The 14,801-nt window shown below is 49.9% G+C and overlaps 1 protein-coding gene across 1 annotated transcript; it reads right to left on the bottom strand.

Moving 5' to 3' along the window:
* Positions 1-897: 897 nt before the first annotated feature.
* DCPS (decapping enzyme, scavenger) lies at positions 898-14,173 on the bottom strand (the record flags this gene model as incomplete). The annotated part of the gene is made up of 5 exons (XM_010010938.1): positions 898-1,200; positions 2,225-2,335; positions 5,008-5,121; positions 7,165-7,310; positions 14,005-14,173. Coding segments are annotated over 5 exons (807 nt in total), but the record flags the coding sequence as incomplete, so codon positions are not given.
* Between the last annotated feature and the right edge of the window lie 628 nt (positions 14,174-14,801).

The following is a 14,801-nucleotide window of genomic DNA, read 5'->3' as shown; positions in this document are numbered from 1 at the left end:
TGGCTTTACCACATTTCTGTAGAGAAAGAAGAAAAGGTGGCTGCATCCAGATGCTCTGCCTCTCCCTGCTGCTAAAAGGTACCAGGGAACTGCCTGACCTGAATATCTATTAATCGGATGAGGCGAGCAAAGCCCTGGGCATCTCTGATGCTGCTGCTTGCAATGCAGCCAGCTCTGGGCTGCTCCATCACATGGCAATGCTCTGCAAACAAATCACATCTGCAAACAGCAAATCTCAGCTGGATTTCACCCCCCATCAGTGAAAAACCCACCCTCCTAGAGTAGAAGGTGGCGAAACGAGTAAAGAAACAGGTAACCAGCAAGATGATTCCTGCAATTGCATCCCTGGTTCCTGGCTGAAACCAGAGACCTTTTTGGCAGCAAGAACTCATCAAGTTTTCAGAAGCTGGTGTCCAGAGGACAAGATGCAGGGAAACCAAAAGCTGGGTCATCAGACCAAGCCTCCCTGCGTGCTGAAATCAGGTGTTCCTACCACAACAGGCGTCTCTCACCACATCATAGAACCATAGACTGGGTTGGAAGGGAGCCTAAAGCCCACCTAGTTCCAACCCCCGGCCATGGGCAGGGACACGTGCCACCAGACCACATTGCTCTAAGCCCCATCCAACCTTCCTGGACCCTTTCAGCCCTGTTTGGTGGCAGGGGTTGTCTTTTGGGTGGAGAAGATGGATGCACGCAGACCCTCTGCTTGCTGCATCCCAGTCCAATGCTATGACCCCAGTATAGACCAGCACACTAAAGAGTTACTCAATCAATGTTTTAATTGACTTGAGCAGAAGACACGGTTTCTATAAAATGGGCCATCAGCCCCAACTGGTACAAAAGCAGAGTTAACAAAACCAAACTCTTTAAAAAACAACCCAAAACAGGCATTTATTAAAACCAGAATGATACAAAAGCATCTCTGTCTGCTCACACCCTTCCTGCCTCCTGGAATCTCTTGAACAGCATTTTGTCTGCCTGAAGGGCGAAGGTCAAAGCCCGTTTCTGGTAGTACATGGAGTCCAGCACCAGGTTGTCAATCACATCTGTCAGGAGATGGGCTCTCTCCACAGAGATGCCCGGAGCATCGTAGCCCAGGGCGGTGAAATGCACATGCAGGTGGTAGTAGGAGGGATGGTAGTGCAGGTAGATGCGCAGCTGGGAGCCAGGCACGCCAAAACGCTTCATTATAGCCTCCTAAGGAGAAAGGAAACCCCCATAGGTCAGGACTGGAACACGCAGCGAGGGCATGGGGGCAGGCAGTGTGTGGACAGACTTGGAAGGAGCAGCCCTGGGTGGCGGAGAGAAAGGCAGGAGTGATTTCTGCTTCTCCATCCTCACAGCAAGGGAAAGGGCAAGGACAGAGCTCCTCCCCGTCCTGTTTTGGCTTCCACAGGGCTGGAGTAATGCCTTCATCTGCCCCACTTTCCTCCCCCGGTGCCAGGACGTGCTTGTATCGCTTTCCCTTCCACCCTTATCACTCCCCCTTCTACCCTTATCACTCCAGCTCACCCGGTGAGTTACAGGGATCTGTTACCAGCCAGTGTAATTAAAGCTCTGAGCAGCGCTGGTGAGCTCTGCCACGCTGGCTGGGTGCACTGCAATCCCCTGGCTAATCTCTTCGTTAATCTCCACTTTCCCCACTGCAATTACTTCCCAAGTTTCTAAGGCGGTGAAGGAGAGAGAAGCTAGCATGCATCCATCTGCACCAAGCATGCCCCGGCACAGGGCTGGAAAACACTCGTCTGCCAGTGAAAACAGGGTTGGGAGGAATCACAGAATCAACCAGGCTGGAAAAGACCTTTAAGATCATCAAGTCCCAGCGTTCCCCCAGCACTGCCACAGCCACCACTAAACCATGCCACTAAGGGCCTCATCTACATGTTGTCTGAACACTTCCAGCCATTCCACCACTGCCCTGCTATCAGCTTGGATAGGACAGGGCTGGACTCCTGCAGCTCACTGCTAGCAGAGATGTATTGAGCACCCCTAAAACACCTTTCCAATGCCCCAGGGGAAGGTGCTGACACAGCCACAGGGTCTCCAGACAGACATGCTAGAGAGGGCAGCACAGCTTCAGTTCATCACCTATTGTCACCTCCCATTAGTGGTCCCCAACACAGGTGCTGTGGGTGGGTAGGTTGGTCACCAGGGACCCTGTGGTAAGCAGGCTGTGCTCTCCCTGGCCAGGAGAGCAGCACTGGACCAGCCATGCTCTTACCTTCCCTTCTTGCAAGATGTTCCTCAGCAGTGGGAGATGCTCAGCAGTGAGGTCCCGAAGTGACTTGACCTCCCTGCGGTGAACAAGGGCTATCAGGTAGAGATCATCCAGCTGCAGAAAGAGATGGAGGTGACCACAGAGCAGATGGAGGCTTGAGCACTTTGGACCCAACACACCAACCCCAGCTTGTGTGATAAAGGGCTACCTCCAGCATGTTTAACCCACTCCTGAGTCAGGCTGAACCCAGTATGAACCTCACACTATGAGGTGCATTCACCCACTGCACCTCAAAGCACCATTTCTGGGCAAATTTGGGTTTGTCCAGCACTAACCAGGAGACGACAGCTTCACCCCCACCCATACACAGTGGGACTGCAAGTATCTCCTCAGCTTTAAAGGCATATCAATTGATCAACTCTTTTCTACTGTAAACACAGCCCTTACATGTTCACAACACATCCCCGAGCATCTCAAACAAGTTGTTCTGGTGCAGACTGAGGCTGGCACCCACCTTGCTCCATGGGATCTGCCAGCACCCCTAGCACGGCCCTTCCAGCTCAGTGGTTCATCTCCATGCTCAGATGAGGGTTTACAGTGAATCACAGCAGCCAAAATGGCAACTGTAGATGTGTCCAAGTGAAAAGCTTCCCACGTTTCCACTGCACAAATAGCTGTCCAATTCCAGTCACACCAATCCTATAACTAACTATTTTCAAGACCTAATCGGTCACTGGACAATCCCAGAGCAGTAAAACACCCATTCAGCAGCATTCAGCCAGACCTCTGGCATCTCCCAAAGCACTTCAATGTTTAACAAGACATAGAGATGTGGATCATTACACTTTAAAAGTAAATGAAAATAAATCGCCATCTCCTTCAGCTTCCCAATATGAACACTGCAAATAAAAGGGTTGAGATATCCGAGACCATCTGGCTCTTTGGAAAGAGATGCTTGTGCCTAAAGATGCTCTGAGGACCCTGACTCGGGGCTCTCGAACACGAAGCTGTTGTTTGCACCCAGCCAGCACAGCAATGCTCATGGTTCCGTTTGATTCCCAAAGCAGCTTGTGCACAGCTCGTATCAGCTTGTCTTCTCTGGAGCAGGGCTGGCTGGCGGGAGGAAAAGCAAACAGCTCTTCTCCTTAGAACAACATCTGCATGTTGCTGTTTGAAACAAATAAGGCTGTTGCTAAAAAGGCTCTGACTGATGTCATGCCGGGCATCGTTTCAGGCAACGCCTCGGGGCTCCTGCGGTTTTGAGAGTGGCTCAAAAGAAGTGGGAGGAAAACACAAAACCACACCAAAAAAAAAAAAAAAAAGACTTTAAAACATGAAAAAACACCAAACCAAACCCAAAAGAAGTCATCTTGAAACCTCCACCAAGTTTGGGCAGTTGGAGCTACTGCAGCACCCAGAAGGTTGAGGCTGGCAGCAAGCACAATGCAAGTGAGAGATCTTCCATCCATCAGGGTGATGTAATTCCAGGTGAATCCACACCATTTCGTGGGCTAAAGTAGTGCTATGGAAGGGATTTCAGAGTCCTGCTGGGAGCAGTATCTTGCTTCCCTAATTTAATTCAGTAGCCTTGTCTGTTTGATGGGAGGAGGCAGAAGGAACCTGTGCCGTGGTAGCCCCAGGGCTGCCAGGATCAGCTCTGGCTCAGCAGCACCCACGGCCAAGAAGAAATTCCTTGGCTCAAAGGCAGAAGTCAACAGCCCTTGCTGGGATGCTGGCTCGCCTGCCTGGGAAAGAGACAGGCAAAGGGCCTAGTTAGCCCCAGGGATCTCTTGCTGCAGACAGCAGCCCAGCAGTGGGAAGAAACCAAGATGATCCTGTCCAGCATAACAAGAGGCTCCCCTGAGGACAAATCCCAGCATTTAAGCGCTCCCTGACCATGCCAGCTGCAAGATGTGGATACAACAGGTCTCTAAAGCACAACTTTTAGCCCGCCCATCTGTAATCCTGATGTGAGTTGTGAAGCTTGGTGGCTGTGAGTGATGATTTGTGAGTGAGGCTTTGCTTGAAGCATACTATCAGCCTGAAAGTAAAGAGTACTGAACAAGGCACAGTTCAAACTCACCAGGCGTCAAAGTCTCTGCAGGACGAAGGTCATGCCACAAGTAGAAATTCGGGTTTGGTTACCCCATTACTGCTTGACAAGGGATTTGTCACAAGCTGATGTGACCAGAGATTACCCTGCAGTGACCCACTCACCTCTGCTCACCCAGGCAACCCAGCACAGAAACAGAGTTGTGTTGCACATGAGTTACAGCCTGGTTAAAACCCTCTGTGTTTTAGTGAATGGCCACTCCCACGAGGGGTTAAGCAGCTGCTCCTAAGCTAAAAACCATCTGTTTAACATTGTGTGGAGGAGAGTTAATCACAGCAACCAAAGAACAACATCAGCCCCATTTGTCCCTAAAGTTGAGGCTTGCAAAAAGAAACAAAGGCCCAACCAAGTTCAGGAGGAGCAAACACGCAGCTGGCTTTAGGTTCAAACACATCACAGCACCATTTGGGCTCATACAGGAAAGAGACAGGGAACCTAATAAATAAATTATGCCCAGCAGCAGTGGGAACAGCCTGGGTTTTGCAGTGGCCACAATTAACACATGATAAAAGGCCTTGGCAATACCATCACTTAACAACAGCAGGAACAGGAAGGACACATTCCCCTACTAAAACTTTCATTAGCGTGCTATTAGCAGCACAAAAGTGGACATTTCCTCTGGATTACCTTCAGGCAAGCAGCATCCCTCCAAAGCAAAGAGAAGCAAACCAACCTGGTTTTGATTCCACTTAAAATCTGGAACTAGAACAAAGCCATTGCAAGGATCTGGGTTTTCATGGATGATTTGATCGGCCTCAGCTTTCTTCTCGAGGATATTATACACCCACTGAAAGAGAAACATGTGATTTAGAAACCAGCAGAGAAAACAACCACCTCAGGCACAATTAGCCCAAGCTCACCGATTAATGCACGTTCTCTGCAACTAGAACATAAAACCCAAACCAAACCGAACAACAACTTGATTTTAAGATGACCCAATCATTTCACGGCTGGTAACATTTGTAGTTAATTATCCATAACACTCCAACAACAAACTCCAGGCTGTTATGAGCACTTGAGTGAAAAGATCCCCCCCTGACCCTGCTGTGTGGCACTGCACTGATTTTTTCAGGCAGCTTTGCTTTCTCTCAAGCATTAAGAACTGGCCACAGCTGGAGATGAAGCGCTGAACACAAAGGGGTTGGCTCAGTGGTGAAACAGTTGCATCTGCCCCAGGAGGATGTGGGGATAATCCTCCCAGTGGGGTCTAGCAATACTCCAACTAGACCTGGCATCTCCGGAGATGGAGCTGCTGCAAGTGCTAAATACCCATGGCAGGGGGCTGGAACTAGATAAGCTTTAAGGTCTCTTCCAACCCAAACCATTCTATGGTTCTTTACACCTCCAAAATGCACTTTGCGCTCTAGCACAAGTATTGGATTGCCAAAAGAACCAGTCAGGTTCCTAAAAGATAAAACAAGGCAGCAGAGAATGGCTGGGGCTTGGAAGCTGTTGAAAAGGTTTTGAAACATCATTTACCCCACCAAGTTTAGGTATGAAATGCTTTGGTTGGGCTGGGAAGGTGCAGCCAGTCTCACAGTGAGCGTGGTCAGTGGATACTGTGCACTTTGCACTTTTGGGGAGCTCTGCCAAGACTTTAATCAAATCAAACTTCAGGATCACTGTGAACTGACCTGAATATACCCCTTAGGAAGAAACCCGACTTCTCCTCCCTTGATCTGGCTTTTTTGCTTAAATTCCTGGTCTTTTCTCCTAGCAACATCTTAGAGAAGATTAGATTCTCCAAGTGATTTTGGAAAGCATGGCACAAGATCACAGTGCTCTGTGACCCTGGAAGGAAAGCAGGGCAGGAAATGGAAGCTTGCCCCTTGGTTTGGTGTTATGCCTGCTCTTTTCACATATTCAAGCTATCAGTGCCCTGAATAAGATCCCTGATCAGATGAGCTTAAGTTTAAACCCAACTGCTGCCTCATGTGATGAGCAGGTCATCAGCTGCCTGCTCTTGCTGTTTCCAGCACAAGCCCAATGAGGACAACACACGTCCAGAGACTGGCACCACAATAAGACTATTATACTGAAGGCATCCGGGCTTTGCATCCTCCAGCAGAACAGAGAGGCCTCTGTAGTCCCCTGGTATTTCTGTTACCCTTCTTATTTCCCCTTTCCACTCGTTAAACCCAGTTAGATAAAGACGAGAAGTGGCATTATCAATGGCTGGTTGTCTTTGAGGGGCTTTATTTTTAATGGATAGCCTCAGCAGACCAAGGATTTGGTTTATTCCCCCTTCTGCACAGGCTGGCATGAATTGGTCCTTTACAGATTTGTGTTCCTTTGGTCTCTAAAGAAGACAGATAGGGAGAGGAGTGATCAAAATGGATGTAAACCAGGAAAAACAATCCATTGCTGTTGCCTGGGGAGAGAAGGACACTAAAAGCACAGCCTCACCACATGGAATATGGACTGAATGGCAGAGGAGGCGTAGGCAAAGTCCAAGGAGTGAGTTGTGATGCAGGAATCCAAGAACAATCTGTGCCTTTGCATTTCCACAACACCCAAGAGACTCCTAGAACGACACCAACGCCCAGGGAGGCACCCTTGGAAAGGAGGAGGAATGTCCCAGCAAAGAAAGTCTCCAGAAACCTTGGGAAAGGCCAGGTTGTCAAGGGAGGGGGTTCTCCCCCTCTACTGTGTTCTGGGGCAACAATATAGGAGGGATGTGGAGCTGTTGGAGCAAGTCCAGAGGAGGCCATGGAGATGCTGTGAGGGCTGGAACAGCTCTGCTCTGGAGCCAGGCTGAGAGAGCTGGACTGGTTCATCCAAGGAGACCAAACGCACCCACCCTGCGCTGTGGAAGCAGTGGTACCCATACCTGGATGCTGAAGCTCTGGGACTGGATGAAGGGCAGCGTTATGTTCTTGTAATCCTCCCAGGTTTCACAGATGAGGTGCACCTCTTGGCGCAGGTACTTCTGAAGGTGTTTCTCTGTGGCAGGGTACACCACTGTGGTCTTTATCTCTAGAGACAAACACACTGGTGATAACTCAGTGGACAAAACCCACGTCACTTCCTGCAGTCCCCAATAAATCTGTTTTCCTTTCCAATAAATGCCCCACTAAAAGAGATACAACTAAAACAGCAGGGTGGGGAGAACAGACACGGAAAGCAAACAAGTGCTTTAACTTCCCAGGCTGCCACTGCTTTTGTTGAGGAGGGCTAAGCCAACCACACAGCCAGGGCCTGTCTTTCTAGTTCAGTGGAGAAGTTTGCTGTCTGGAAGGGTTTTTTCCCCACATTCACTCTTTCAGGCGTATCAGCAACATCAAGGCAGAGCTGGGGCTCCCATGCATGCAGTCAACAACCAGGACAGAAACACCACCTCAGAGCAGAAACGTATCTTCCTCATGCTTAAATCTGAAGCACCCAGCAACTTTCTCCAGCCACAAAAGCAGCCACGGTGTGAGCTGCAAGCGGAGGGGCCAGCACATGGAGTGGCTCCTTCCCAGAGCTCTCAGGCATCACAATCCTTGGCCTTGAGCCCTGAGCACAGGAAGCAAAGAGGTCAAGGGCATGGGGATGGATCCAGAGCAAACAATGCAGGCTGATGGGTTAGTACAGCTTGGGATGCGCCGAGGGAAGAGCAGGCAACTCCTCTGCACCACCTGACAGTGAGCATTCAGCTGGTGACTCCAGGAATAAAGGAAAACACTTTCTGTTGACCTGAAGATTCAAACTGCTGTGCAATTTGTGTGGCATTCAACGGGACACAAGCACACACCTCATCAGGCTCTGCAGCAGTAAATCTTGCCTACAGTGGTGAAACACTTGGAAGGAGAAAAACCCCACGAGCCTGGACAAACCCCAAGCAGATCTGACGAAAGCAAGGAGCCAGGGCACTGCCAATGCTGTAGTTTGTGCCCAAGGCTGGGCATGAAAACCATGGGATGTACACTCACCATGGTACCAAACAGCCATGCTTCGTGCTTCATATACTTTAATACACAGCCAGACACTGAATATAAATATAGTATGAATATTAGACAGGCTGAGACTGGGCTTGTTCAGCCTAGAGAAGCCCAGAGAAGCTGTGGCTGCCCCATCCCTGGCAGTGTTCAAGGCCAGGTTGGACACAGGGGCTTGGAGAAACCTGCTCTAGTGGAAGGTGTCCCTGCCCGTGGCAGGGGTTGGAGCTGGATGAGCTTTAAGGTCCCTTCATCCCAAACTATTCCATGATCTATTTGTTCCTAAAGACAGGATTTATGGAGTTGGGTTTGGGTCTTTAGTTTTCTGCTGTCTCTTTTCAAGGCTGGCTCTCCACAAGCCGGGTGACTGACTTTTCATTTCATGCCAAACCCAGCTTAACAAAATCCACAGGAAAATGCTGGTAACATGAAATATGAAAATGCAAACCACAAGGGCAGCCTGGTCTGATTCCCACCATACACATGTTCAAACAAGGTTGTTTTCCAGGACTCAATTAGCACTTCTAGTGGGATGATGTAATAGGAAGAGAAAAAAGACATACAAGGCTGTAGCTCCTCTGCTCCTCACTTAAAACCAGCAAAGCACTGGGGAAAAAGTAAAAAGGGAAAAGATAATGTGCAGCCTCAGGCTGAAACTTCCACAACTTCATTGTATAGCCCAAAACAAGAGCAGGGACTGCAGCAGAACCCCGTCCATGGTGGTAATAATACAGTCCATGCACTGGCCAGGATGGGGTTGCAGAGGATCCTTCATAGCTTCCCCATCACCTCCCCATTTTGGGTGGTGGGAAAAGCCTTGTGCAAGATCAGAGGAACCCTTAACGTGCAGCTGCAGTCAAGCAGCAGATGTTTGCAGGAGGAGAGGGGGGAGAGGCTGCAGTTCGGTAATGATTATTTCCCTTCTAGAGGTCTCATCAACCCTGGAACGCCCCAGCAATGCTCATTAACATGAATTACCACAGCCCAAGAAGCTGTTTGAGAATGACAGTCGGGCTCTGAGCATTTAAGAGCCCATGCACAAGATGCTAAGGCTGGCAGGAAACAGCCACAGCGAGACCAGGCTCGCCACGAACTCTTTCCATTGCTGGCAACTGGCCGTGTTCATGCTCCAGTTTAAAAGCCTCTGTGCTCCTGGCAGGCTCCACGTGCATTGAAGCATCACGTAGGCTGTGGGGCAGCTGAAACCTACCCTGGCCTGGAAATGAAGGTAAAGAACTGCTTTAGGACACATGATGTGGGGTTTTAAGCTCACTGGGGCTGAGTCACATCAGCCGCGTGTTCCTAAGGGCTGCCACAGAATGCCTGTGGTTTACTCTGGAAGTCAGGAATGACCCTCAATTAACTGGGGGTTATAATAAAGGAGGTTTCATTGAAGGAACCTTTAATTGAAGGAGCAGGAGGCAGAGGTGCTGTGATGGTAGGAAACAACCCATGGCGTAGTTCACCCTGTGAAGGGTGTTGGAGGGGAGGCACCGCACTGTTGTTTCCCTGCCCAGGAGAAAAGGAAGCTCAGATTAAAAACACCAGCTCGGGCTGGGGGATTTATGGGAAAAGGGGCTCAGGGCAGTTGTTGCCAGGAGGAGCGGATGAAACACGTTTTTGCTCCCTATGGAGCAGGACAGCTACATGTCACAGAGGGGAAGGAGGCAGAGACCGCTTATACACATTGGAAAATGTCTTGTCCCCTTCCACGCCACACTCTTCCCAGGCTCTGCTCTGCCAAAATCCCCCTCCAGCTTGGCCCGTTGAGTTTCAAACTGATTCAAACAGCAAGAGAGACCAGGGTGACCTGGTGAGTGCCCTGTGCTCACCTCTCCCATCCCACACAGCAACACTGAAATGGAGCACTCCAGTTCTGTTTTGAATAGATTTGAGCACACAGGGCAGGAACAACCTGTTTCTACTTCTGGTCAGGGGTGCTTTTTGCCTCCCTTTGCTGTTAGGAAGCTGAGCTTTGGCTTAGCATCTGCCTGCCTTATCAACTCAGCCATGAGGTGCAGAAGGTGCCAAGGCCAGGAAAGAGCATAGAAAGCCACACTGCATGCAGCCCTAACTGAACATAACAATGCATACCTTCCCCTCCTGTATTTTTGTTCCATTTCACGATCACTACAGCACAGTGGTCACAGGGGAATACCTCGCTTTAACTGCCTCAGCCACCTGGGGCTTTCTTTATCAAGTAAGGTAACAGCACAAAAGGAAAAGGATAGAGCTTGCAAGAGGCCAGTGCATGCAAGGGCAAGCCAAGCTGCCCGAGACATCTGCCAAAGGCTGGTTGGCACCTGGTTCCCTCCCAAAGAGGACTCCGGGGCGGGGGGGCTCTAGCTGCAGGTTACCAAGCCCCAACACCTAGAGCAAAGCATGGCCATACCCGCTATGGCCACCCCACAGCTCCCACTGCTGCAGCAGCTACACTTCCATAAGGAATTCTCTTTGCTGGGTAAGCCCCATAGGCAGGCGGAGCATAGAAATGCTGGGACACAACCAACCTCCCCTCGGCAGCTCCTGCAAGTCTCTCCAGCTCCTCGCTGCCTGAAACCAGGCCAGGGAAAGCAGGGATATGTATCACTTCCTGCATGACTGAGTACTTTCCTTCCATGCTCTCCTATTTCTCCCAGCCCCGTGTCAGAGAGATGGAGCATCTCCCGCTGTGCTTGTTTTGAGACGGTTTTAATCAGCTTCAGCCCACAGCATAGGGATGAGCTGTGCCCAGCGAGTAAAGACTCCTTTAAGGATTGCTAAGAGCCCTTCAATTATGCTGGCACAATTTTGGTGCTGTAAAACACTCCATTCCTCAGCAACCAGGTAAGAGGAGGCTGGTTTTGCTGGTAACAGCAAGATCTTCTTGCTAAATGGGTGTGAGCACCATCAGGAGCTGGATGTCACTGGGAAATATGCAGATCAAACCATCTGGCTTTTGCAACCAAGCCTTTGGCAACAGCAAAGATCTTTCCCCTGCTATGAAAGCAATGCTTGCTTTCTCTGCAAGGGAGAGTTCCAGAGCTGGGCTTTCCTCCACCATCTCTCAAACCTCTAGGAATAAGCTGCCTCTTAAATCTAGGCAACATCCAGCAACTGGCCTTGAAAGTAAGTTACGCAGCCCTTCCTTTGCCAGTAGCGGAGCAGTTAGGATCAGCTCTGACACTGCTCCTCATTGCAACCACACTCACAGATCTCCTCTTCATTCAGGTAGCTTGTGTTGCCCTTCAGATGAACTCTGACCATTATTAAGCTGCTTTACACGTCTTTTATTCCCCCATTTTAGCCTTGACACATCTCCCCCAGTGCCCGCTTAAACCAATGACACAGCTGAGGTCCTCTCTCTGAGCAGCACCCCCGTAACCCTGTGCTCCCAGCCCTAAAAATCTCATCTTTAAGCAGCAGCAGTGTGAAATTCCTCTTCCAAGGACAAAGAGGAGGTGCTTGCTGAGGTAATGTGCTGCTTTTGGACTCCCTCCCTCTGCCTTCACCACGCAAAGTGACAAGCCCAGACTTGGAATGGACCACCAAGACAAAACAAGCTTTCATCACACAGGGCTTGTGTTAGCTTGACTCTGCAGAGGGTAGAGCAGCACTTCAATGGGAGAGGGTGAAGAAAACATTCACCTTCAGCTATCAAGAAACTCCAGCTCAAAGAAGAGCCGCCTGAGGACTTGGGACCACAAAGGCAGCATTGAGAAACACACATCTTAAAAGCAGAGGGACCGGAGGCAGCTCCTCATACCCAGTCTCATGAGTCACTTGAGGCTGTGATTTCCTCGTCTGGAGGTTTATCTTACCTCTAGACAGCAAGAAGCTGAGCAGAAGAGGGGTTCACCCATCTGGGATGCTGTGAAGTCCCCAGGGTGAACTGTGCAACACCACAACCTGGGGCTTTTCAGAGGAACTACTTAATGCCATGAATCACTTAACCTTTACCAGTTTAACCAGGTGTAAGCCCCAGGGGAGAAAACCCTTTATCTATCCAACCCTAGAACCAAGAGGCTGAGAGAGACTCTATGCAAGGGTTCACTGTGCCTCACCACGATCACATCCCAGGATTCCTCACAAGCCTTGATGTTGTCTGCAGCCTTACAGGAAATTTCTCCTCCGTTGTAGGTTTATGAGCTGAATTCCTCATGTCAACTCCCTCCTTGGGCCGTGACTCAACTCGAAAGGGCAATTTCCTTCCCCTCCTGACACACATAACCATTTCCTCCAGCGCCAGCCCAGCTGCCTGCCAGCAGCTTAAGCAACATGCCTGCAAAAACAGCTTCTGAACTGCTTCACATCTATTGAGCACTGAACTGTTTGAAGGGAGAGGCTTCCCTGCTCATAGCACAGAGCTGGGGAGCCTGGAGACCAGCACCAGCATCCACAGCCCCGTCCTGAACCCCTGCTTGGCGCTGCTCAACATCCAGAGCAAGCACAAGGAGAGGAGTGAGGAGGAAAGATGCAGCACTGGGTGACGTATCTGCAAAACCCTACCTTTTAAAGGCAATGTAAGAGTAATTAAAGAGATGAACTTCAGCAGAAAGGAGCCAGAGGCTTTTTCCCCTATCCAAACAGAAGGAATGGCACGGGAGCTTATCCGAAAGCACAGCAGGTTTGGTCCAACCGTACATGACACAAACACGGGGCAACCACAGCACAGAGGACACACCAAACAACCCGAGCGAGGATTTAGTTTAACAAAGACCCAGAAAAGGGATGTGGAAAGACCCAGATTCACCTGGATTTGCCCCAGAAAGAAGCAGGACCTGGCATGGCACTGTTAAAGGCAACATTTAACAGCCTTTTTACCTTGGTAGGGGGTTTCACACTGGCATAAACCTTAAATAAAGTAAAATTTAATCAGGGGAACACTGGAGTTAAAGAGCGCTGCTCGAAGCGCTACAAGTCAGATGCCAGCACAGCTGCCAGGACTGCAGCTGGAGAGAGGCCCAGGGGACTTTAGTCTTGCAATGCCAGCTCGTGGGAATCACTGCAAGTCGCTGCAAGCAGGAAGGAGCCTGTGCACAGCTTTAACATCTTCCCAACAACAGCGGTGCTGTGGTGTTCTCCTGCCATTGGAATGCCAGAACCTCTGGTTTTGAGTCCTTGACAGGGCAAGAGGAGCTTTGCACGACTCACAAGCTCCCAGAGACAGACAGTGCTTCCTCCAACACCGTGGAAACAGCATTAAAATACAGGTGTAATTGGGCAGGCACACCAAACATCCAAAGAATTCAATTCAGGATGGCAACAATTTCTAATTTAGGCTATCACCCTAATGAATTTTGACTGTTAAGCCTGTTTGGCTATCACGGTGCTTATGGAAGCATCAGTGTGTAATTAATCGCTGCACTTCTGGAATTTAAACCCATCCCAGCATTAAACTGAGGTGCCCGACCTGCCAAGATGTGCTCTGCAGATTGTTATCAAGGTAAACATGATGGGGAGAGGCAGTGTCTTATACCAGATTAACTGACATCACTGAAGACACACAAGGAAAGCTTTCAGACCCACAAACCCTTGACCTTTAAATGAAGGCATGGGCAAGGAATCAAAAGATGTCTGTTTAGTGGCCAGCAACTCAACAGCTTGGTGAGCATGAGGAAAAGGGGTCCCAAAACCTCAGGATTAAGATGTTGCCTTCAGAGCAGCAACAATCCCCAATCTGCTGCTGCTGCCAAACCACAACCAGAGCAGGCAGGAACACACAGAGCAGCATCACAGCCACATCACCCCCCTGGGACTCCCAAGCTCACCACTCAGCTCCGGAGGAGGATAGAGGTGGTATGTCCTGTAAATGTCATTGTGCATCTGCAGCTCCAGCTTTGTGTGCTTCTTCAGCAGATCCAACAGCTTCTCCTCCTGGAAAGGAGTCTTTTCCAGGATGACTAAAGCATCTGTTCCCTCTCCGGAGGGGCCGGTCACCTGGAGTAGGAATGGATAAAGCCATTTGTGACATGGATCCAGTTTGAGGCCAGGACCTGAGGCTCCATAGCAGACACATTGCAGCCCCCCACTTGTACACAAACCCTGTCTTGATCCAGCCACCCATGCAAAAATAAAGCCACATGTGGCTTGAAGCATGAATCTGCTCCCCACGAGGGAGGTTTTTGGGGGGAGCACAGGATGTGGACAGTGTGTGAGCCCATCTGCGCCTTCCTGGATGCTCCCAGCACCCGCAGCCACATTCCCACTGACCCACATCACTGATTCCTTCTCCAATACTTGCAGGTCAACATGGTGCTGCAGAGGGTCAGGATGAGGGCAGAGGCAGGCAGCAAGGGGCTGGGGCACTGCAAACACAGCTGCTTGTGCCCCTGCCTGGGGCAGGGGGTTGGAACTGGATGAGTTATAACTGATATAACTCGTTACAAATCGTACAACCAGCCTGTTATACGATTAATTTCTCTTTTATGGTACCCTTTTACCTTTACCTGTTATAGGTATTGACATGCTTATCCTATTTACACCCCATCATGCTCGCAACTCAATGCTACTCCCCCACCAAGCACGACAAACCTACTCTCGGGGCCAGGAGCAACTAACACAACCA

Source organism: Nestor notabilis, unplaced genomic scaffold (genome assembly GCF_000696875.1).
Source record: "Nestor notabilis isolate BGI_N333 unplaced genomic scaffold, ASM69687v1 scaffold27543, whole genome shotgun sequence".
Classification (NCBI taxonomy): domain Eukaryota; kingdom Metazoa; phylum Chordata; class Aves; order Psittaciformes; family Psittacidae; genus Nestor; species Nestor notabilis.
Note: the sequence above shows the minus strand (reverse complement) of the source record. Positions and strands in the feature narration are given on the sequence as shown.